The 25,260-nt window shown below is 43.4% G+C and overlaps 1 protein-coding gene across 1 annotated transcript in view; it reads left to right on the forward strand.

Moving 5' to 3' along the window:
- Positions 1 to 231: 231 nt before the first annotated feature.
- The window catches only part of ATRN (attractin), a 273,056-nt gene continuing 248,027 nt past the window's right edge, over positions 232 to 25,260 (forward strand). Inside the window, exon 1 of the mRNA XM_048846395.2 lies at positions 232 to 797. Within this exon, the coding sequence (XP_048702352.2) occupies positions 232 to 797 (566 nt within the window). The remainder of the gene's footprint in view (positions 798 to 25,260) is intronic.

Genomic DNA, 25,260 nt, shown 5'->3' on the forward strand with positions numbered 1-25,260 from the left:
GGCGAGGCTCTGGTTGACGAGCAGCCAGTCACCCAGGGGCACCTGCGCTCTGGCATTCATCGGAGCTCCGAGGCATGGCCACCTCCTGTCCCCCGCGCTGCTGAGCCGGTCAGCGCCGGGGGGGAAGCGGCGCCTCCGCCCGGGCCCGTCGCTGGACGCCCCAGCTCTATGGCACTGTAGCAGAAGACGGGCCCCGCCCCGCGCCGCTCTGGCCGCCGCTGCCCGCGCTCGATGGCAGTCCCCATCCGCTGCGGAGAGCGAGTCGGGAGGCGACATGATGTCAGTGGACGGCGTGCGGGTGATGACGTCATCGGCCGTGGCCCAAAGGGCTCCTCAGTCCTGCCGCTGAGAGACAGGAGAGGGAGTGAGTGCGAGCGGCACTGCCGAGCAGCCTCCTTCCTCCTCGGCCACCGTATCGGAAGCCCGCAGCACCCTCGCCGGCCGCCGTCCGGTCGCTCAGCCCGGCCCGGGAGGCTTAGGGAGGCAAGGAGTCCGACGCTCTCCCCTCTCCCCAGTCGGCGGCAGCAGATGGAGCGGAGCAGCCGGAGGCAGCCGGCGGCAGGGAGCCTGGGTTCGCAGGGTGGGCGGCCGCGGCGCTCCGCGGGGCGCCCCCCGGCTCAGTTTCTGCTGGTGCTGCTGATGCTGCTGGTGCCGGGGCCCGAGGCGGCGGCGGTCGAGGGGAAGGAGTGCGATAAGCCGTGCGCCAATGGCGGGCGCTGCCAGCCGGGCAGCGGGCAGTGCGAGTGCCAGGCCGGCTGGGTGGGGGACCAGTGCCAGCACTGCGGGGGCCGCTTCAGGTGAGCTGGGGGCTAGGGGCCAGATCCCGTGGGCGGGTGGGTGCCGTAATGTGGGAGAAGGGGCCTGGCTTCTTTCGCCCTGGGGATCGCTGCGGTGGCTGCGAGAAGGGGCTTGGTCCCGTCCCCGGGGGAGGCAGCCCCAGGGGAAGGAGCTTGGAAACGAGGCGACTAAGGGGGGATAGGATAGAGGTCTGTGAAATCATGAGTGGTGTAGAGGCAGTAAATAGGGAAGTGTTATTTATTCCTTCTCATAATACAAGAACAAGGGGCCACCAAACGAAATCAATAGGTAGCAGGTTTGAAACAAACATACGAAAGTATTTTTTCATACAACGCACTGTCAACCTCTGGAACTCCTTGCCAGAGGGTGTTGTGAAGGCCAAGACTATAATGGGGTTCAAAAGGGAGCTAGCTAGATTCATGGAAGATAGGTTTATCAGTGGCTATTGGCCAGGATGGTGTCCCTAGCCTCTGTTTGCCAGAAGCTGGGATTGGGTGACAGGGTATGGATCACTTGATGATAGCCTGTCTGTTCATTCCCTTTAGGGCACCTGCCATTGGCCACTGTTAGAGGACAGGATACTGGGCTTGAAGGACCTTTGGTCTGATCCAGTGTGGCCGTTCTTAAGGAGTGCAGCAGGGGTGTATGTGCGAGGGACGCAGGTTTCTGGGTAGCTCCTCATCAAAGGTTAAGGGGTTAGTGGGATAGATATGCGTATGAGGGCTCTGGCTTCTCTGGGTAGTTCCAATCTTGGCAACAAAGGGATTATGGGTCATGACTGTGTCAAGGGTTAGGCTCCTGTGGGTATGGTGAGCTCTGGAGGAGAGGAGGGGATTGTGGAGTATGTTTTGTGGGCTTTGGCTCTTTTAGGCAGTGGCATCTCTGATGGGGAAGCAAAATCGTGTTTGAATGAGGTGTCCAGTTTCTTCGTTGAGACCAGCTATTGGGGTCAGAAAGCAAATGCTAGGTACTTGGTCCTTTTTGGGCAAGGCTGATTTTTCCTCTGTCTGAAAGCTGTCTTGGGGTTGAGGGCAACTGGATATTTGTGTGAAGGAAATCCAGCTAATGTAGATGAACTACGTTGAGTGTTCTGTAGACAGCGTGTGTGGCTGGATCCTAGTTCCCCTTGATGTGCTGGCTGTGAAGTATTTGTGAGGAACATAACCCTTGGCCATGCCAGCTCTTGAAATCAATTGCTTGGTTCTTAAAGTTCTTACTGAGTTAGAAACAAAGAACTGAATGTTGTCTGCACCCTCTGGTTGATAGAGTTCAGTTTGATTCTGAAATCATCATTTGATATTTGTTAGTTTATGTGCAACTAGTTTTGGGATATCTTTCAGGTTGTTTCATTTTAAGGAGACCATTCTTGAAAGGAGGTAGACGTCCTTGTGTATTTGAATTTCATGACTAACACAGATGAGTAACTCTGTTCCTATCTAGATGTTAACGATTAATGTGTATCTGGCCACGATTCCTTTATGCTTGTGTTGCAACACCTAGTTTGACATCTAGTACAAATTTTGGTTCATTGACCTACTAAACTCTCACAGATGTTAATGTTACGTAAAGGTTAGTTACATATTTTTTAATGGAAGAATGAATGCCTTAGCTTTAAATTGTTGGCTTCTGATCTGCTTATTCTTTTCTGTGTATGTTTTTATTCTTCATCACTGTAGCATCTGAGCACCTTTCTGTAATGTATTAAATGATGTGGCTAACAACTGTTATACAGGTTATATTCTCTCTCTTTCTCATTCTTTTCTCAGATTTTGTGTGCAGTGTAGTGTTTTGTTTTAGTAGGATTTTGTGATTTTTTTTAAATGTACACACCTGCTTGGCATTTTAGAGAAGGCAAGGTCAGAAAAGTGTGCAAGGAAGGTGGTGATGATTCTTAGTTCCTGTGGGAGTTCATTTCATAGTCTCTTACTAGCTTCCAAGGAGGCTCTGTTTCTTGCACAATTGAGCTTTACCCTTGTAGAAAATTACTCTCTGTCTGAGGAGCAGAATGGTCAACTGTGGTTCTCAGCGAAGAGATGATCTGAGATATGCTGCGCCTAGGCCTTTGAACAAGTTGAAGGTAAGGACTGAGACCTTGAAGTTAACCTCAGTATTCTGTGGTAGGCTAGTCTAGAGAGCAAAGGACAGACTTCATGTGTTTGAGGTAGCCTTTGTTGCTGAGGAGACATTCTGTACTGTATAGAATTAACTGGACAGGAAGCCATCAGCCCTTAGGAATGTTACATTGTTATAGTCAAGACAGAAGGTGACAAAGGTAACTGCAGTCAGGTCATAGTCTGCTAGGATGGGACAGCCTCACCTACCGAACCAGAGACAGTAGCATCTGTGACTAATACTTTCTATCATATGAGCGCTTAGCCTCAGCAAGGAATCCAGGAGCACTCCTAAATTATGAAGTGAATTGATCAATTGTGGGTGCGTACACACCAAAAAGAGATTGTGCCATGGCTGTGAACTCTTCTAGATGCTTTCTTGTGCCCATAAGCAAAACTTCTGTCTTGCTTGGGTTTGGCTTCAACCAGCTGTTCTTCGTCCTTGGTGGTACTGGTCTGATTGTACATGGTGAAGGATAGTTAGGGCTGTATAGAATCAATCATAGAATATCAGAGTTGGAAGGGACCTCAGGAGGTCATCTAGTCCAACCTCTTGCTCAAAGCAGGACCAGTCCCCAACTAAATCATCCCAGCCATGGCTTTGTCAAGCCTGACCTTAAAAATATCTAAGGAAGGAGATTCCACCACCTCCCAGGTAACGCATTCCAGTGTTTCACCACCCTCCTAGTGAAAAAGTTTTTCCTAATATCCAACCTAAACCTCCTCCACTGCAATTTGAGACCATTACTCCTTGTTCTTTCATCTGCTACCACTGAGAACAGTCTAGATCCATGCTCTTTGGATCCACCTTTCAGGTAGTTGAAAGCAGCTATCAAATCCCCCCTCATTCTTCTCTTCTGCAGACTAAACAATCCCAGTTCCCTCAGCCTCTCCTCATAAGTCATGTGTTCCAGTCCCCTAATCATTTTTTGTTGCCCTCCGCTGGAATTTTTCCAATTTTTCCACATCCTTCTTGTAGTGTGGGGCCCAAAACTGGACACAGTACTCCAGATGAGGCCTCACCAATGTCTAATAGAGGGGAACGAATACGTCCCTCGATCTGCTGGCAATACCCCTACTTATACACCCCAAAATGCCATTGGCCTTCTTGGCAACAAGGGCACACTGTTGACTCATATCCAGCTTCTCGTCCGCTGTAACCCCTAGTTCCTTTTCCGCAGAATTGCTGCCGAGCTATTCGGTCCCTAGTCTGTAGTGGTGCATGGGATTCTTCCATCCTAAGTGCAGGACTCTGCACTTGTCCTTGTTGAACCTCATCAGATTTCTTTTGGCCCAATCCTCTAATTTGTCTAGGTCCCTCTTTATCCTATCCCTACCCTCCAGCGTATCTCTCCTCCCAGTTTAGTGTCATCTGCAAACTTGCTGAGGGTGCAATCCACACCATTCTCCAGATCATTTATGAAGATATTGAACAAAACCGGCCCCAGGACCGACCCTTGGGGCACTCCACTTGATACCGGCTGCCAACTAGACATGGAGCCATTGATTACTACCCGTTGAGCCCGACCATCTAGCCAACTTTCTATCCACTTTTAGTCCATTCATCCAGCCCATACTTCTTTAACTTGCTGACAAGAATACTGTGGGAGACCGTGTCAAAAGCTTTGCTAAAGTCAAGGAACAACACGTCCACCGCTTTCCCCTCATCCACAGAGCCAGTTATCTCGTCATAGAAGGCAATTAGATTAGTCAGGCATGACTTGCCCTTGGTGAATCCATGCTGACTGTTCCTGATCACTTTCCTCTCCTCTAAGTGCTTCAGAATTGATTCCTTGAGGACCTGCTCCATGATTTTTCCAGGGACTGAGGTGAGGCTGACTGGCCTGTAGTTTCCAGGATCTTCCTCCTTCCCTTTTTTAAAGATGGGCACTACCCATCTTTTCCTTTTTCCAGTCGTCCGGGACTTCCCCGGATCGCCATGAGTTTTCAAAGATAGTGGCCAATGGCTCTGCAATCACATCCACCAACTCCTTTAGCACTCTCGAATGTAGTGCATCCGGCCCCATAGACTTGTGCTCGTCCAGCTTTTCTAAATAGTCCTGAACCACTTCTTTTTCCACAGAGGGCTGGTCACCTCCTCCCCATGCTGTGCTGCCCAGTGCAGCACTCTGGGAGCTGACCTTGTTCATAAAGAAAGAGGCAAAGAAAGCATTGAGTACATTAGCTTTTTCCACATCCTCTGTCACTAGGTTGCCTTCCTCATTCAGTAAGGGGCCCACACTTTCCTTGACTTTCTTCTTGTTGCTAATATACCTGAAGAAACCCTTCTTGTTACTCTTAACATCTCTTGCTAGCTGCAACTCCAGGTGTGATTTGGCCTTCCTGATTTCACTCCTGCATCCCCGAGCAATATTTTTATACTCTTCCCTGGTCATTTGTCCAATCTTCCACTTCTTGTAAGCTTCTGTTTTGTGTTCAAGATCAGCAAGGATTTCACTGTTAAGCCAAGCTGGTCGCCTGCCATATTTACTATTCTTTCTACACTTCGGGATGATTTGTCCCTGTAACCTCACTAAGGATTCTTTAAAATACAGCCAGCTCTCCTGGACTCCTTTCCCCCTCATGTTATTCTCGCAGGGGATCCGACCCATCAGTTCCCTGAGGGAGTCAGTCTGCTTTTCTGAAGTCCAGGGTCCGTATTCTGCTGCTCTCCTTTCTTCCCTGTGTATAGGCTAGGTAAAGGTCATGCTTAAAAGATTAACACTATTCTACACAGTACTTTTAATACAAAAAGTTCCCAAAATGTTGGATTTACAAATTCTGGGTCTGACTTTCAAAACATACATCACCATGATGGCAAATCCAGAAGGGATGTAACCTCCTTGCAAATCAAGCACCACCTGGATCAATCCATAGCTAGTTCCTTCAGATGGTCTGGCTTAATATTCAGTTTATGTCCATTATTTGGCAATCTGATTGTGTCACTGAAGCTTTTGGCTACGTAGCCGCATTCCTCGTTAAACACGTTTCATAATTCATTGATCTTCAGTCCTAATACATCTACACCAAGAAAGCCACTGAAACTGAACTCATAGAGGCAGTTGCTGATTTCAGCTGCAAATAGCTTCATTACTGATTTTGTCTTTTCAAAACATTAGTTGAATGCAAATAAGATATTTATGCATGCAGATGGATAACTAGATGTATGATTGTAGTCGCGTACATGAAAGGCCAAATGCTTTTGAATGTGCAATTGCATACCTAACTCTTTTAAAAATTGCACACTGCATGTATAGGGGACACTCCATCTGCCACTGAAATAACAGCTACTTCTGAGGTCAGGTGAAAACTCTTCAGTAGTGTTTAGCCCCACAAAACCACACTTTAAGAAATAAATAGTTTAACAAGTATATTATAATTTTGAATTAGCTTAATGGAAGCAGTTATAGACTAGTGGTTGATTATTATAGAGTATGCAATGTACTTACATGACCAAAGAATACAATAGTAAAGTAGAATTTTGTGGTTGAAAAATGTGGGTAAATCACTAGCTGAGTGAGCCATTAGCTAGCAAAGTACTATCACAATTTTCACTCTTAAAAATAAAATGGGACTTTTGGAAAAACACAAACAAGCAAAATATATTCAGTCACCAAAATGGTTAGTGATACAGTATTATCAGAACTAAGTTAAGAATCAAACAAAACAAAATAAAGACCCTCAAGCAACAGTTAAAGGTACATTGGCAACTACAAATCTAGTTTAAAAAAAAAATTCTTTCAAAGAGTTATAAGTAGTTTCAGGTACTGCAGCTCCCCTGATCTCATGCCGTTTTGTTTGTTTTTTACAATCATATTATCATATATTAAAAAAAGAAAAGAAAACCTTCCTTGTTCTATGAAAGACCCACACAAACAATGGACAGTGACAGTACAAGGGGAACCACTAGGTATACATTAAATTGAAAATTAAACATTTTTTCTCCATCGTCTTTCAGTTAGGCTATACTTTAAACTATAAAATGTATCATTTTCCAGCAGAATTATGATTTTTAAATTGACTGTTCTTTTAAGGCAGAAAATTGTAGCTGACACTTTCACCCTTATTTCATATTGTTTCATCTTCACAGATATTCTCTGAATGGACAAGGGCAATGTTGGAATTATTATTATTTATGCAGGATGTTACCAAGATACTAATTTAAATTTCTTTAATAAATCCAAACATTGAATGGTGTTTATACAATTCATCTAAACATGCCTAAATAATGAGCAATTTACTAGATGCAAACAGTAACAAAACATTTATAAGTAGTTGATCAAGATACTTACAAATGGGCTAAAGCCAGGAGTAGTCCAACTTGGTCAGGCAGGTATTAGCAATGAACCTTAGGAGTTTATTTTTTATTGCATTTAACAAACAAGTGCAATGGCATTACTAATTATCAGACCTTAGCTAAGGCCAGATGAAGGAGTTCCTGATATAGTCAATTATTTACTGCTCATAGTACCCAGTTAACCGTGTTTTCTTTGTGTTACTTTAGCCCAATCCTTAAATAAGATAACACTGGCATTTTGAAGGGTCATTACAAATTTAACACAACTCTTTTTTTCTCATTATTTCATTGTTTTTGGTTCAATGCTTTGGGCCTATTGTTCATGCTAATATTCCAGCTCAGTTTAAAACTATCGTTCACCCAGTATAAGGTGGGCCTATGTTCTACAGCAGTGGTGGGCAACCTGCAGACCATCAGGGTAATCTGATTGCGGGCCATGAGACGTTTTGCTGACATAACTGTCCACAGGCACGGCCCCCTGCAGCTCCCAGTGGCCGCAGCTTGCCATTCCTGGCCAATGGAGCTGCAGGAAGTGACAGGCCGCAGGGACGTGCTGGGAACTGCGGCCACTGGGAGCTGTGGGGGGCTGTGCCTGCGTACGGTCAACGTCGGCAAAATGTCTTGCGGCCCGCAATCAGATTACCCTGATGGGCCGCAGGTTGCCCACCACTGCTCTACAGGCTGTCTCTGACATTTTGTATAGGGCACAATTTAACAGGAAAGATTGACAAATGAACGTATGGAGTTTTTTATTGGTTGTTCCTAGGTCAATGTAAGCTTCCTCACTTTCATCTGCCTTGCACAAAATGACCAGCACAAATATGTTGCTTGCCACTATGTTTTTTCATAATTGTCCTAAAAGTCTATTTTCCCCTCAGTTCAAACTTTCCACCTTATGGCAAATGAGCAATGGCTGAAAAGTCAGAGAAGGTTAAGTAGAAGACATAAGTATATCTCTTGTGGTGAGATAATGTAAGTCAGTCTGGGTCTTTCTCCTTCTTTCATGTCACACCTCTGAACTGTTCTAGTGTAATTATCTAAGTTGTCAAAAACTTGCGGGCTCAACTGAAGACCACTGAGGAGAGCAGCATCTAACAGCCTCCTTCCTCCTACATTTCTCTGAGAGTTAAGAGCTCTGTGGTGTGAACAGCACAACTGGAGATTTCCTACTTCCTTTGCCAAATCCAAGAACATGCCAGTGCCGAAAAGAAAAAGACTGATTGTAAAAGTCCCCTTGTCTCCACTGGTCAAGGCTAAAGTAATTTCAGGTTCTTTTTTTTTTTTTTTGGTCTCCTCTACTAATTTCTGTGTCAATATCACATATGAGCCTTCTGAGTCAGCTGCCACTCTGGATTTTTCATTATTCCACGTCTCCTATTGGCACTTTTATTATCAACTTAAATGAGCTTATCTTTTCTGGTGAGGACTGTATCCAAATGGGATTCTTAAGCATTCTAGGCAATTTGCCATCAATCTAAATGACTTCCCCTGAAATAAGAAAAGGAATACTTGTGGCACCTTAGAGACTAGCAAATTTATTTGAGCATAAGCTTTCGTGAGCTACAGCTCACTTCTTTGGATGCATTCAGTGGAAAATACAGTGAGGAGATTTATATACATAGAGAACATGAAACAATGTGTGTTACCATACACACTGTAACCAGAGTGATCACTTAAGGTGAGCTATTACTAGCAGGAGAGCGGGGGTGTGGCGGTGGGAGAAAACCTTTTGTAGTGATAATCAAGGTGGGCCATTTCCGGCAGTTGACAAGATCGTCTGAGGAACGGTGGGGGTGGGGGAATAAACAAGGGGAAATAGTTTTACTTCGGGTAATGACCCATCCACTCCCAGTCTCTATTCAAGCCTAAGTTAATTGTATCCAGTTTGCAAATTAATTCCAATTCAGCAGTCTCTCTTTGGAGTCGGTTTTTGAAGTTTTTTTGTTGAAGTATTGCCACTTTTAGGTCTGTAATCAAGTGACCAGAGAGATTGAAGTGTTCTCCAACTGGTTTTTGAATGTTATAATTCTTGACATCTGATTTGTGTCCATTTATTCTTTTACTTAGAGACTGTCCAGTTTGACCAATGCACATGGCAGAGGGGCATTGCTGGCACATGATGGCATATATCACATTGGTGGATGTGCAGGTGAACGAGCCTCCGGTGGTGTGGCTGATGTGATTAAGCCCTATGATGGTGTCCCCTGAATAAATATGTGGGCACAGTTGGCAACGGGCTTTGTTGCAAGGATAGGTTCCTGGGTTAGTGGTTCTGTTCTGTGGTGTGTGGTTGCTGGTGAGTATTTGCTTCAGGTTGGGGGGCTGTCTGTAGGCAAGGACTGGCCTGTCTCCCAAGATCTGTGAGAGTGATGGGTCGACCTTCAGGATAGGTTGTAGATCCTTGATGATGCGTTGGAGAGGTTTGAGTTGGGAACTGAAGGTGACGGCTAGTGGCATTCTGTTATTTTCTTTGTTGGGCCTGTCCTGTAGTAGGTGACTTCTGGGTACTCTTCTGGCTCTGTCAATCTGTTTCTTCACTTCAGCAGGTGGGTATTGTAGTTGTAAGAATGCTTGATAGAGATCTTGTAGGTGTTTGTCTCTGTCTGAGGGGTTGGAGCAAATGCGGTTGTATCATAGAGCTTGGCTGTAGAGAATGGATCGTGTGGTGTGGTCTGCATGAAAGCTGGAGGCATGTAGGTAGGCATAGCGGTCAGTAGGTTTCCGGTGTAGGGTGGTAGTTATGTGAACATCGCTTATTAGCACCATAGTGTCCAGGAAGTGGATCTCTTGTGTGGACTGGTCCAGGCTGAGGTTGATGGTGGGATGGAAATTGTTGAAATTATGGTGGAATTCCTTAAGGGCTTCTTTTCCATGGGTCCAGATGATGAAGATGTCATCAATGTAGTGCAAGTAGAGTAGGGGCATTGGGGACGAGAGCTGAGGAAGCGTTGTTCTAAGTCAGCCATAAAAATGCTGTCTTCACAGGAGCAGTCTTTAATTTTAGTTTTGAGGCAATCAAGACCAATGATGCTGTTCACTTGCGTCTAAGTGAAGCTAAATGTTACCATGTGCAGCATGTGTGACAAATTTCACTCTCCTGGTTTGTTTCACTAAGCTCTGCAGATTATGAGCAGTAAAGGTAAACCTGTGGTCGTCACATAAGATACATTTGGCTGTGACAAATTGCTCTGAAAATGTGCTGCATATTGAGGGTAATGACACCTGATAGTTGCATGGGCAGGTTTAAATATTTTTTTAAGATCCCTTTCGCATAATAGCAGGTGTTATGGAGAGATCCTTCAAATGTTCCTCTTTTGACTAGCTGTATGTCTCTGTGTTTTCTATGCCTAGAACTTCCTTCTCAATCCCATATGCCATTTTGCCTGCCTCTTTTCTTTAAATCCATTCTCAAAAATCACTTCTTAAGGTGTCTTAAACTTAAGCCTCTAATACATTAAAAAATAAAGTAGGAATTAGGATTGAGACTTGTGGGACTTGACAGAGGAGGGGTTGGGTGATGGAGAAACAAACCATCACAAACCCTTGAAAGAAGTCTGAGGGGCAGGACTAGAGTAATTTTAATAATATTGAGCCCCCATGTAATTGTATATTAAGGTATTTCTGTACACCCTGTGGCCTGTCTTGAAAGCTGGACTTGGTGAGCAGCAAATACAGAGTATTACAGTAATTGTGAAAATCTGCTGCTGCACATAAGAATTTTGAATTAAATTACTCTATTTCTGTGACTACATCACTGTCACTGGTGCTTTGTTTCTTTCTTCTTGCCTTTTTTCCATGCTGCCTGATCTGCATGAAATTGCCTTATAATCTATTTAAGAATGGCACCACTATCACTCCTGCACCCATCGTCAATTTCTTTGTGCCTCAGTGTCCAAAGGTTGAATTCATAATCCCCTCCAGCTCGCCCTGCCCAATTTAAAAAAAAAAAAGAAATTCTCAAATTTGCAATTCCCAAATGTGGATTTCTTTTTCTGGCCTTTCTTCCCTCACTTAAATTGTAAATTTTTAGGACAGTTCTTGCTTGAAACTTTGTGTTGTGTACAATGTCAAGCTTATTGTTGGTGCCAAACATTAAATGCAGTATTACCACTTAATATAGTTCAGTACTTGACACCTAGAAATACGTTTTCATCTGAGTTTAATCAAATCAGTTTTCAATTTATTTGTACTTGTCTTGTTAAGCTTTCACATCTTAGTCTCCAAGTTTAAATTCCATATGGAAATTCTCACTGAAGAAGTAGCTTAGCAATATTAAGTGCATTTCTGCTCTAAAAATGACTTTGTAAAAATGGCATAATGAGGTTTTATATTAATTGTCTCACCAATTTCCATAACAAATGTATTAAATCTGCAAGTAAAAAGATGTCACTTAAAAACATAAAAGCCTCACGTAGCCTGGGCTTTGAAAGTCAAATTAGATTCTTTCCGTCTTGTGCATCTTTACAAGACAGATTCCATAGGCCAAATTATGACGTGAGTTTGCCCAGGTGTCTGAAGACTATGGAATTGCACAGATGTAGTTAATGGCATAATTTAGTTTGCAGAATCTCAAATATTGGTGCTGTTCAAGATGGACAGAACTCTGGGTTTGTGTACATTTAAAAATTTGGTCGACCTAGCTGTGTCATCAGGTATGTGGCTGTAGCTATGTCCATTGAACAAAGCTGTGTTGGTGGAAGCAAACTTTATTTGGGAAGCTGCTGTTCCTACAGCATTGGGAAAAACTCCTGTTGGCATAGGCTGCATCTTCACTTTAGGGTTATGCTGACATAGCTATTCTGGCATAACTGTGCTGGTATAGTCTCCGTAGTGTAGACATACTCTCAGTTGGAGTGGCTATGTGTAGGGTTTGGTAGTTAGAATACACGTATTTTACTTGCAAACTAAGCAATTTTGGTATGGAAAGCTGAGTCAATGAATACTGAATGCCAGAATGCTACCCCCCCAGGCTAAGACCATGCTTTAAAGAAAACAGATCTATTATGCTGAGGCATATTTACATTGAAGACTGCTTTTAGGATAGATCATGTGAAAAATATAATGTAAAGTTTTGCAATACTCAACTGGGCAGCATTTCTGTTTAAAGGCAAATTTTCAGTATTCTAAAATTCACAGGCACTCAGATGGGTTTGAAAATTGTTATACCACCTGAGGGCTTGGGGTAGAGTTTGTGGTGCGCCTCTGAGGTCATTTTGATAAGGCATTCCTGAAATATAGACACCCCCTCCCCCAAATGTGCTATTTTGAATCTTCAGTGTTATCTAAAATCCACATGTAAAGTTGGATTGGCTTGAAAATGGTTTTATAATTTAGGGTCTGAGGTTGTCTGAAGAAAAGATAAGATCATTTTAATTAAGGGTTTCCTGAGATACAGCCTGCCCCTTAATTACTTGGTTTTTTTTTAATGCTTGTTCAGTGCATGTCACAAGCATCACATGCTGGGACTGGATTTAGGAGCTGAAAACAGGCAGGCTTGATGCATGACATGCAGACCCCCCTGTGGCATACATGTTTGGTGAATGTCACAAGTGTTCAATCAGGAGTCATGATTTGAGGTGGTAGGCACTGAGAAAATGACAGGTTTTGCTGGAATGAGTAAGGTTCCTCATGTCTATTGCCATTCCCATGGATGCATTGTAAGGTTGTGTACGTGTGTGGTGTGGGAAGTATGACTGTAACTGTACACTTCCTGGCTTTCTGTTTGCGTTTTATTTATCTGAGTGTATTTTCTGCTGTTGAGAGGCTTCTGGTTTTGGTAGCTAATTTTCATATTCTGGGGGCACTGCTAAACAGTCTTAACTCCTCTTTAATGACATTTTTTTGTTGTTGGGTATTTGCTTGAGGCTGAAACTGAATATCTACGACTCTGCACAGACTTTAAGAACACTGGAAAAAACAAATGGACAGTTTGTTTTGTAAAATTGTTTTATAAACTTAAATACAAAACACATGAGCTTTACAGAGTTCTGAACTTGTTTTGCATTTATTTTTTTTTTAAAAGAGAATAAATTATGGTTTCAGTGGGAAACTGAAACAGAAAGGTGACTTCACTTCCTTAACTCCAGTTATTGTTCTTTTAAAACCATTTCTTGAAGTGGGAGTTTTATTAAATTTGGTGGCTTTTGTCCATCATTATTAATGCAATGAAATACGTTTTTTGTAGAGTTTTTGTTTTTAAGTGACCTATTATAAGTTAAACCAGCTAGATCTGTTGAATGGATCTTATTTTTTCAGTCTCTTTGTGTGCATATTACTATACTTTCTCTGCCCCCACTTTCATGGTCTTGTAATATTCAAATGGCTTCATTCAGTGCTATGTCATACATATTTCCATCAATTATTTTAATCTTAATAAACAGTTGACTCATTTGTGGGCTTTGGGAATAAGTCCTATAATTGAGGTTTTTTGGTTGTACAACTTTTGTGAATTCGGAGTTTGTGGAGCTCAAGGATCAATATTTTTGGGTGGAACTATGTATGTTTGAGTCATGCTAAAGCAAGCTTTCTGAGATAGCTTTGACCAGGCCGTTCTATGATGACCTACAGCAAGCTCACTACTGAAGTCCTGGGCTTTTTTGCGTAGTGATTGATTAGTAGACAGATGCTCTATTGGTATTAAGTTAGGAATGCCAAATTAATTTTATTGGTAACTTTATCAGACCTCAGATTAACAGCCGTGTTAGTCTGTATTCGCAAAAAGAAAAGGAGTAAGGTGCCACAAGTACTCCTTTTCTTTTTATCAGACCTGACTCCAGGGCTCAATATATGGCATTTCAGCCTTTACCTCCTATATTTAATCTTGTGTGCTATTATTGGACATGATGCCAAGAAATACTTTTTTTAGTTACTGCAGGTCTTAAATAAAATGAAAAGTAATTTATACCTTTAGTGCTGACTGTGCATGTTATTACTGTAAGACAAAATAAAATGACAAGGGTCAGCATGCAGCAGTTTTTCCCTAAAGACTTATTACAGGCTTCACTGTTATCTTATTTCAAGTGTACCGAGTGTGCCTACCTCCAAGTGTGATCAGATGTAAAACATGCCTGTCCAGTGGAAGGAAGTTGCTGAATTTAAATGGTACATCAAGAAAGAATGGTTTTCAGGGCTGCTGCTGATTTAAAATTTTCCAACACCTTATGTTTGGATTAGAAAATCATACGATTTTTACAGTCTGTGGCTTGCAAATTTTAAAAATTTGGAACTAAGTTGGTTGAACAGAGTATGCTGTACTTTTAGCTGTATTTATTTATTTATAGCTACTTTTTGATTGCCTGACCGCATATGAGTGCCTTTTTGTGAACGGATTGATTCACTCTATTCAAATATATATTTTGTAGCAGAGAGAGTCCTTTAAATTTAAACTAGGGCTGTCGATTAATTGCAGTTAACTCACGTGATTAACTCAAAAAAATTAATTGTGATTAAAAAAATTAATCTAGATAAATAGCAGTTTTAATTGCACTGTTAAACAATAGAATACCAATTGAAATTTGTAAAATATTTTGGATGTTTTTCTACATTTTCATACGTATATTGTATTCTGTGTTGTAATTGAAATCAAAGTGTATATTTTTGATTACAAATATTTGCACTGTAAAAATGATAAATAAATAAATAGTATTTTTCACTTTAACTCATACAAGTACTGTAGTGCAATCTCTTTGTTGTGAAAGTGCAATTTACAAATGTAGATTTTTGTTATTGCATAACTGCACTCAAAACCAAAACAATGTGAAACTTCAGAGCCTACAAGTCCACTCAGTGCTACTTCTTGTTCATCCAAACGCTAAGACAAATAAGTTTGTTAACATTTACAGGAGATAATGCTGCCCTTTTCTTATTTACAATGTCACCAGAAAGTGAGAACCGACATTTACGTGGCACTTTTGTAACTGGCATTGTAAGGTATTTATGTGCCAGATATGCAAAACATTCGTATGCCCCTTCATGCTTTGGCCACCATTCCAGAGGACATGCTTCCATGCTGATAACACTCGATTTAAAAAAAAAAAAAAAAAGCGTTAATTAAATTTGTGACTGAACTCCTCGGTGGGAGAGGACATGTTTCCATGCTAATGACGCTCATTTAAAAAATATGTTAATTATATTTGTGACTGAACTCATTGGGGGAGAACTGTATGTCCTCTGCTCTGTTTTGTCCGCATTCTGCCGTATATTTCATGTTATAGCAATCTTGGATGATGACCCAGCGCACGTTGTTCATTTTAAGAACACTTTCACTGCAGATTTGACAAAACACAAAGAAGATACTCATGTGAGATTTCTAAAGATAGCTAAAGCACTCAACCCAAGTTTTAAGAATCTGAAGTGCCTTCCAAAATCTGAAAGGGACTAGGTGTGGAGCATGCTTTCAGAGATCAACACCGCAATGCGGAAACTACAGAGCCTGAACCACCAAAAAAAGAAAATCACCCTTCTGCTGGTGGCATCTGACTCAGATAATGAAAATGAACATGTGTTGGTCCGCACTGCTTTGGATTGTTGTTGAGAAGAACCTGTCATCCGCATGGACACGTCCTCTAGAATGGTGGTTGAAGCATGAAGGGACATGTGAATCTTTAGCGCATCTGGCACATAAATATCTTGCAACGCCGGCTACAGCAGTGCCATGAGAATGCCTGTTCTCCCTTTCAGGTGACGTAAACAAGAAGTGGGCAGCATTATCTCCTGTAAATGTAAACAAACTTGCTTCTCTTATCGATTGGCTGAACAAGAAGTAGGTTTGAGTGGACTTGCAGGCTCTAAAATTTTATATTTTTGAATGCTGTTATTTTTTTGTACATAATTCTACATTTGTAATTCAACTTTCATGATAAAGAGATTGCACTACAGTACTTGTATTAGGTGAATTGAAAAATACTATTTCTTTCGTTTTTTACAGCGCAAATATTTGTAATCCAAAATAAATTTAAAGTGAGCACTGTACACTTTGTATTCTGTGTTGTAATTGAAATCAATATGTTTGAAAATGTAGAAAACATCCAAAATATTTAAATAAATGGCATTCTGTTATTGTTTAATCTCTTGACAGCCCTAATGTAAACAGTCAGTATCTGTTCCTTGTCATTTAACGTTGCAAAGAATCTCTAAAGCCAGTCTCCTCTGTTTTGGGGCTGGAAATAGGCTTTAAACATGTCTGATTTAGTTGGCCTTTATTTGGGTTTTTAAATATGCCTTTATTTAGGAAACAGATATTTTATAACATCAATATTGTATAGAAGGGGATGAAAAAATCCTTTCTGATGTTACTGTCAGTTTTTATTCAAAATGTTTATTGACTGTTTTTTTTTATTCATGTTACAATTGTAGGTAAAAAGGTTCAATAAAAGTTTATTATGTTAAAAAAAAAAATTCCTCCCCTCACTTCCCCCTAAAAGCCCTACCTTACCTTGGGTGATATGCCTTTTTTTTTTTTTTAATTAATCTAAACCCAGCAAGATCTTTGAGATGACAAATAAAACACTGGGTCTGATGCATCCCCCTGTGTAATTCTGTTGGAATTCAGATTATACAAGTTACATAAATATAGATCATGAAATTAAATGTGCCTGATTTTCAAGAGTTAAAGATTTGAATTGTGCTGGAAAATGAGACTGTATGGGACATGTGTGTCGTTCCTTGTAGTACATTTTTATAACTCCATTACTTTGCGTGGTGCTTTAGATAGTCAAAAAAAGAGACAGTTTCTGCCCTCAAGAGTTTATAATCTTTTTAACATGAAGAGAGCAAGAAAGGGGAAAGAGAAAGAAGAGATCAAGGTTAAAAATCAATAAACATGACGTATGGTGAATAAGTCATAAGTTGTGATCATTTTTTTTAAGGTAGAGACTCTTGTGCATATCTTTTTTTTTTTTTTTTTTTAAACTGCATTGTCCCAGAGTTGTGAATCTGTCTTGTTAGGTAGTGGACAGAGATGTAGTTGGCAGATGTAGCAAGGTTCTATCTCATCCGTCACTGTCTCTGAAGATCAGGAACTGACAGGGGTGCATTGATATGCTTGCTGAGGAAGCAGGTGGCTGCATACTGTACAAGTAGGAGTCTCTGTAGTGCTTCCACGTTCAGTCTGTTACAATAAGGCACGTTGGAGGTGAGAAGTATGTGGCTTGCTGTTGCCCAGTCCTTCTCACAGGGAAAAGAGCAAAGTTTGCCAGCAAACTGGACATGTGTTTTGACCCATATGGCATCCGGTCATTTCAGCTTAATTGTGAATCAACAAGACGCCTAAACTTTGTACCATTTTGAGTTGTGGGGTTCTTCTGGTGATGGTCCCTATTGTATTCCACTGAGGAATATGCACTTGCACCCAGAGCTGGAGCTTTTGCAAGTAGTACTGTTCAGCAGTCTGCACATGCACGCTGCACTGCCTCGTGGTTTCTCCTGAGCTGATAAAGGCATCTCCAGTTCCTTCACACTGCCACATGGTCCAAGTGGAGCTTCTACTGTCCTATCGTCCTTAACACATTTTCCAAAAGTTTACAAAAGTACTTTTAGTACTGTTCAAAATCTGTGCTTCCTGCCCCTGCTCGTTTTTCCATCAGCGACGAGCACCAGTGCTGTTTTGTACTGGCTTGGAGAAGCCCACATTGGGTCCAGGTGCAGTATCTGCCTCTCCTTCTGTGCCCATACTCAAGAAAACTGGACACTCTGCCTCAGGAAACACTTTATGGAGGCTGCATGGGACTGGCATTAGAACCTGGCTGAGGAACCCCCCTGTAAATTGGCCTGAACAGGCAAAGAGCTCTTTCTCCTACCACAGAACCTCCATTGGGCTCTGCCAGTAACAATACTAAGGACCTTGTGCTGGGGCCCAGCCATGAACCAAGGCAGCATGCACATAAGCATGGCAGTAAGTCTTCCTCCAAATCTAAGAAGGAGTTGGCACCATCCACGAGTTCTGGACATGAAGGAATCACGCGTTCCTAGACTCACAAGACTGAGAAATACCCGCACCGATTGCCAAATCCGGTGGGTACCGATCATGGATCCCGCGACTCTGTCTGCGCTGGCTCCGCCGGTACCCCGGGAACCGCCAGTCTACAGAGAGATGCAGTTACTGGTACTGACTTCTCCAATGGAATGGATACAGTTGACCCCTGGGAGACTCAGAAGCATTCCTGCTCCTCATGAGTTGTTTGCACTGGAGGGGCTGCAGGCTCCACAAGCCCTGATCTGATCATCAGCTTATAGGGATCCTTCCCCTGCTATGTTCCTGCTGCCTCCTTTTCTGGCAGTTCCGACGGCACCATCACTTGGTGAGGTTTCTAACCCCTCTGATTTGGAAGACATTGATGTCCAACATGGTTCACTGCTCCTGTTCCAGAAACATGACTGCCGGAAGGCTCAGACAGCACTATGGCAGTTCCTAATCTTGCCTTCCCTGCAGAGTTGGTATCTGGCACCACACAACATTAGGGTCAGTCAGGTTGGCCATACTGGAGCTCGTGGCCCTAATATTTGCCCTCTGAACAGTCCTCCTCGATTTGAGAGGACACCCCCACTTTGTCACCACAGTCGTTATCAGGTAGGTGCTCCGATGTAGCGTTGGATAACTCACCGATTAGCCTGATTCGGATGGTACGGATGGATTGGAGAGGCATCCTTCATCTTCTCCAGATGTGGCCGCCTCTTCAATCCCCTTCTTTCCCCCGGACAACTGTCGCCAGTTCCAGGAGCTGCTGTGGAGAATAGCCAATGCCTTAGAGATCCCATTAGAAGAAGTACAGGACAGTCAACACCAGCTGCTTGACATCCTCCACACTTTGGTGCCAGTGAGGGTGGCTCTACCAATCAATGATGCCATCCTGCAGCTGGCACGCACTGTATGGTGCACCCCGGCCACGTGTGCACCCACCCTGAAAGGCGCTGAGGAGAGGTACTGTCCCCCCCCAAAAGGTTCAAAGTTCCTATTCTCTCATGCTCCACCAAACTCATTGGTCATCCAGGTGGTATCAGAGCATTCCAAGCAGCAACAGCTCCACACTACCCCATCCAATAGAGAGGGTAAGAGGCTAGACTTCATGGGCAGAAAGATCTCCTCGGTGGGGCTCCAATTTAGTATTTCAAATTACGCAATCCTGATGACCAAATATGATTTTATTAACTATGGGCGGTTGGCTGAGTTCACAGACAAGCTACCCTTGCAAGATAACCAATTTTAGGCAGCTTCGCAGGAGGACAAGTTACTCACCAGGTCCATGCTACAAGCCACAGGGACTCCACAGACATGGTTTCTTATATCTTGGCAATGGGGTTTATAATGAGGAGGGAATCCTGGTTACACTCCTGTGACTTCCCCAGGGAGGTGCAGAACACTACAGAAGACTCTCTCCTTAACAAATCACATCTCGTCAATCAGAAGACTGAGTCCTTCACTCCCTAAAGGACTCTAGAGCCACTTTAAGATCTGGGGGTATCTACACACCAGCACCCGCGAAGAAATTCTATTGCCCACCCCAATCACATGTTACAGGGACCGTAGCTGTACCACCAACGTACCTATGAGCCTCCTCAAAAACCCCCTGATGTTCATAGACCCCATCTGCCTACACCGACCTCCTGGTCATCCGTGCAACACACCCAATGACCTGTAAGCCATATTTGAGTGTCCTCAGAGAGCCGTCACTCACTCCATTCTCAAGTGCCCACTTTGCCTACCCCCTTTGGGGACTATCTCAGACTCTTTCTACCAGCATGGAAAGCCATCACCATGGACAAGTGGGTACTAGATATTATCCAGAGCAGCTAAGTCATAAAGTTTACAGTGATAGCCCCATCTCCCTCTCCTCCTTGGTCCACATGCATGGAACACCCATGTGATGACCTCTACCAACTAGAGGTAGACTCTCTCTCTTTTGGAGGGGGGCTGTGTCAGGGAATAGGGTTCTATTCAAGCTACTTTCTAGTCCCCAAAAAGAATGGAGGATGGAGACAATATTGGATCTTCAGTGCCTCCACTGTTTGATTTCCAAACCAAGATTCCACACGGTCATGCTTGCGACTATCATTCCCTCCCTAGAAAAAGGCATGTGGTGTACAGATGTCAATATGGAGGATGCCTACTTCCATATCGATATACACCCGACACACAGAAGTTCCTGAGGTTCAAGGTCAGACCTCGACAATTTCAATATAGGGCTTTCCCTTTTGGACTTACTGCTCCGCGAATATTCACAAAAGTTTCCATTGTGGTGGCAGCACATCTCAGACATCAGAGGATCGTAATTGTCACCTATCTTTGACTGGCTGATAGCAGCATGGTCCAAAGAAGAGACCCAGGAATCGATGTCCCAATTGCTTCTACTCCTCTCTTCCCTAGGGGTCAGCATCAGCATAAAAAAATTGACTTTATACCCTACACAATCCCTTGAGTTCATAGGAGCTCACATGGGCGGAAGTCTCATCTGAGTTTATCTACCATGGGACAGATTCCAGACAATGCAAGAACTAATCAGTTTGGTGACTTCCAGGCTCTTCGGTTTCAGCCAAAATCTGCCTTTTTCTATTGGGACACATGGCAGCCTACACATATGTCACACCCTTCACCTGTACTACCTTCAACTCTGCCTACAAAGAGTCTACTCTCCCATGTATCGACCTATGCACCTGCTCTGCATGCCACCAGAAGTCCTCTCCTCACTACAATGGTGGATGGATTCACTATGAGTCTGCTCAGGGATGACCTTCTTCCCATCCTCGCCTCATGGGCTGGGGTGCCCACATAGGCGACCGCATGATACAAGGTAGCTGGACAACACGGGAGGCCAGGATGTACATAAACATATTGCGACTCCAGGCAGTATGCAAAGCTTGCCAGGCATTCCTGGCAACCACTCATGGCTGACACGTTCTTGTCATGTCAGACAATACCACCATGGTCTTTTACATAAACAAGCAAAGGGGAACAAGAGGGGAATGGTGCATTGCACATCATATGCTCTTGACGCAGCCTACCTACTGGGTGCCCAGAACACGATTGCCGATGCTTTCAGCAGAAACTTTGAAACTGACCATGCATGGGAGTTACACGACTCTGTAATCATGGACATTTTTGGCCAGTGGGGAAACGCCAGTGAGAGATCTTTTCGCATCCCATAACACCACCAAATGCACCCAATTTTGTTCGGGGGGGGGGGAAAACTGTAGCTCACTCACAGAGGGACGCCCTACTCATCAAATGGTTGGACCGGACGAACTATGCGTTTCCCACTCCTTATCTCTCCTTGCACGAGTAATCCACAAGATCAGATGAGAAAAAGCAACAGCCAGCCTGATCGCCCTCTTCTGGCCTTTCCAATTCTGGCTCCTGCTTCTCCTTTTCACGTTGAGGCATCCTCCACTCACACTTCGGACATTCCCAGAGCTACTGACTCAGCACAATGGCACTCGGACACCCCAACATGCAAACACTTTGACTGATGGCTTGGTGTTTGGATGGACACCTCCACTAGCACAGGAGTGCTCTCTAGTAGTGCGCAATGTCCTTTCAAGCAGTAGGAAAGACTCCACAAGATGCTCATATTGAGCCAAATCGATGTGTTTCATTTCCTGGGCTACATGCCAGGGCCTTGTCCCTGAAGCTGGGAGCATTCTACTCATAGAATATTTCCTCTATCTGAAGAATTCGAGACTTGCCCTTCGTTCCATTAAGGTGCTTGCAGCTGCCATTAGCGCTTTTCACCCACATGTGGATGGTCATTTGATTTTTACCCACCCCTTAATGTATGATTCTGGAAGGGCCTACTATGAAAATACCCTCCCATTCAGCATATTGCCCCCCTAATGGGACCGTAACCTAGTCCTTACCTCATTAACGACCACTCCCTTCGAACCTATGGTCTCCTGCTCACTGTCTCTCCTTTTCATGAAAGTCGCTTTCCTCATTGCCGTTGCTTCGGCTAGGAGGGTTGGCGAACTGCAAGCCATGGTGGTTTAACCCCCGCTTTCACCTCTTTCCATAAAGACACGGTCTCTTTACTCTGTCTCCCCACGTTCCTACCCAAGGTGGTTTCCCAATTCCATCTCAGTCATCCGATACACGTACCTACCTTCTTCCCCAAGCCTCACGCCTCCAATGAAGAGCAGAGACTTCACTTGTTAGATGTTCAGGGGGCCTTGGCTTTTTATCTTGAGCGGAAAAAAACATTTAGAAAATCTCCTGGGCTTTTTGTAGCGGTAGCCAAGAGAATCAAAGGCCAAGCCATTTCCACCCAGAGAAATTCCAAATGGGTCTTTGAGTGCATTATGTACTGCTGTCAGTTATCGGGATGTTCCCCACCTAAAGGGATTTGGGCACATTCTACAAGAGTGCAATCGTGAACCACAGCTGCGCTTCACAATGTGTCCCTCTCCGACATATGCAAGGCGGCCATGCGGAGTTTGGTACACACCTTTCCCACACACTGTGCTCTAATGCATGATTCCACGATGGACGCTTCATTTGGTGCAGCAGACCTCCCTTCCACAGTCTCTTTGGACCATCCTCCCACAGAGGTACTGCTTGTTACTCACCCTCAGTGAAATAGAGTAGGGACCATCACTTGAAGAAGAAAACAAGTTACTTATCTCTAACTGGAGGCTCTTCAAGATTCCAAATTCATCATCTTTCCCCTCTGCTATGGATCTAACAGTATATCTGTGGTAGGAACTGGAGACAATGGCTGCCTGCTGCACCCTTTATCACCTTGGGCAAAACCATGAGGCGGTACAGGGCAAACACGTGGACCGCCAGACAGACTACTTTGAAAAGCTCTGGCTCCGAGCTCATGGCACGTGTACATAACCCTCAGTGGAATACAGATAGGGACCACACATCTTGAAGACACTCCAGTTACAGGGAAGTAACTTCATAATACCTGCGATGGAAGTGAGAATGGTACCCCTGCTAGTGCCTTGAAATGTTTTTCTTGTCTGGGCAGCATCACTACAGTATTGACCAAATTATGATGTGCAAGTTTATATGATATTTAGGTTTGTATAATTTCATGATTATTTTGCCTTAATAGGGACGGGATGTTATATCCTTGAAAAAGAAAACACAAAGGTAGGATGTAGGAAAATGCAAATGTAAAGATTTGATGACAACACAACTTGGGCAAATTGTTGATCCTCACTGACTTAGTTTCCCCATCTACAAATTAGTGACAAGTTACTCATATACTTTTATCAGGTGTATTATGATTAATATTTATATAGCAATTTGAAAATGAAAAGTATAAAGTGCTTATTTTGCACTGCAACTAATATCCTGAAGCTTTTGGCTACTACTCACAACTTCTTGTCAACTGTTTGAAATGGGCCACCCTGATTATCACTACAAAAGTTTTTTTTCTCCTATTGATAATAGCCCACCTTAATTGATTAGTCTTGTTACAGTTGCTATGGCAACACCCATTTTTTCATGTTTTCCGTGTGTAATATATATCTTCCTATTGTATTTTTCCACTGCATGCATCCAATGAAGTGGGTTTTAGCCCATGAAAGCTTATGCCCAAATAAATTTGTTAGTCTCTAAGGTGCCACAAGTACTCCTCTTTTTTGTTAGAAAAATATTTTCCTATAGAAGTACAGTTAACCTGTAATACATATTTCTAAATCATTGTTGATACCAACTTTATTGAAGCTTACAAAAAAAGTTTAATGCTTGCTGACAGTGATAAAATCTAACTCTGATGTGGATGCTCAGTTAGCTTCTAACCTTAGTATTGACAGAAAGTTATCATAGAATATCAGGGTTGGAAGGGACCTCAGGAGGTCATCTAGTCCAACCCCCTGCTCAAAGCAGGACCAATCCCCAATTAAATCATCCCAGCCAGGGCTTTGTCAAGCCTGACCTTAAAAACTTCTAAGGAAGGATAGTCTACCACCTCCCTAGGTAACGCATTCCAGTGTTTCACCACCCTCCTAGTGAAAAAGGTTTTCCTAATATCCAACCTAAACCTCCCCCACTGCAACTTGAGACCATTACTCTTTGTCCTGTCCTCTTCTACCACTGAGAATAGTCTAGAACCATCCTCTCTGGAACCACCTCTCAGGTAGTTGAAAGCAGCTATCAAATCCCGCCTCATTCTTCTCTTCTGCAGACTAAACAATCCCAGTTCCCTCAGCCTCTCCTCATAAGTCATGTGTTCCAGACCCCTAATCATTTTTGTTGCCCTTCGCTGGACTCTCTCCAATTTATCCACATCCTTCTTGTAGTGTGCGGCCCAAAACTGGACACAGTACTCCAGATGAAGCCTCACCAATGTCGAATAGAGGGGAACGATCACGTCCCTCGATCTGCTCGCTGTGCCCCTACTTATACACCCCAAAATGCCATTGGCCTTCTTGGCAACAAAGGCACACTGTTGACTCCTATCCAGCTTCTCGTCCACTGTCACCCCTAGGTCCTTTTCCGCAGAACTGCTGCCTAGCCATTCGGTCCCTAGTCTGTAGTGGTGCATTGGGTTCTTCCGTCCGAAGTGCAGGACCCTGCACTTATCCTTATTGAACCTCATCAGATTTCTTTTGGCCCAATCCTCCAATTTGTCTAGGTCCCTCTGTATCCTATCCCTCCCCTCCAGCGTATCTACCACTCCTCCTAGTTTAGTATCATCAGCAAATTTGCTGAGAGTGCAATCCACACCATCCTCCAGATCATTTTATGAAGATATTGAACAAAACCGGCCCCAGGACCGACCCCGGGGCACTCCACTTGACACCGGCTGCCAACTAGACATGGAGCCATTGATCACTACCCGTAAGCCCGACAATCTAGCCAACTTTCTACCCACCTTATAGTGCATTCATCCAGCCCGTACTTCTTTAACTTGCTGACAAGAATACTGTGGGAGACCATGTCGAAAGCTTTGCTAAAGTCAAGAAACAATACATCCACTGCTTTCCCTTCATCCACAGAACCAGTAATCTCATCATAGAAGGCAATTAGATTAGTCCTGCATGACCTTCCCTTGGTGAATCCATGCTGACTGTTCCTGATCACTTTCCTCTCATGTAAGTGCTTCAGGATTGATT

The sequence above is a fragment of the Caretta caretta genome, chromosome 4 (assembly GCF_965140235.1).
Source record: "Caretta caretta isolate rCarCar2 chromosome 4, rCarCar1.hap1, whole genome shotgun sequence".
Taxonomy (NCBI): domain Eukaryota; kingdom Metazoa; phylum Chordata; order Testudines; family Cheloniidae; genus Caretta; species Caretta caretta.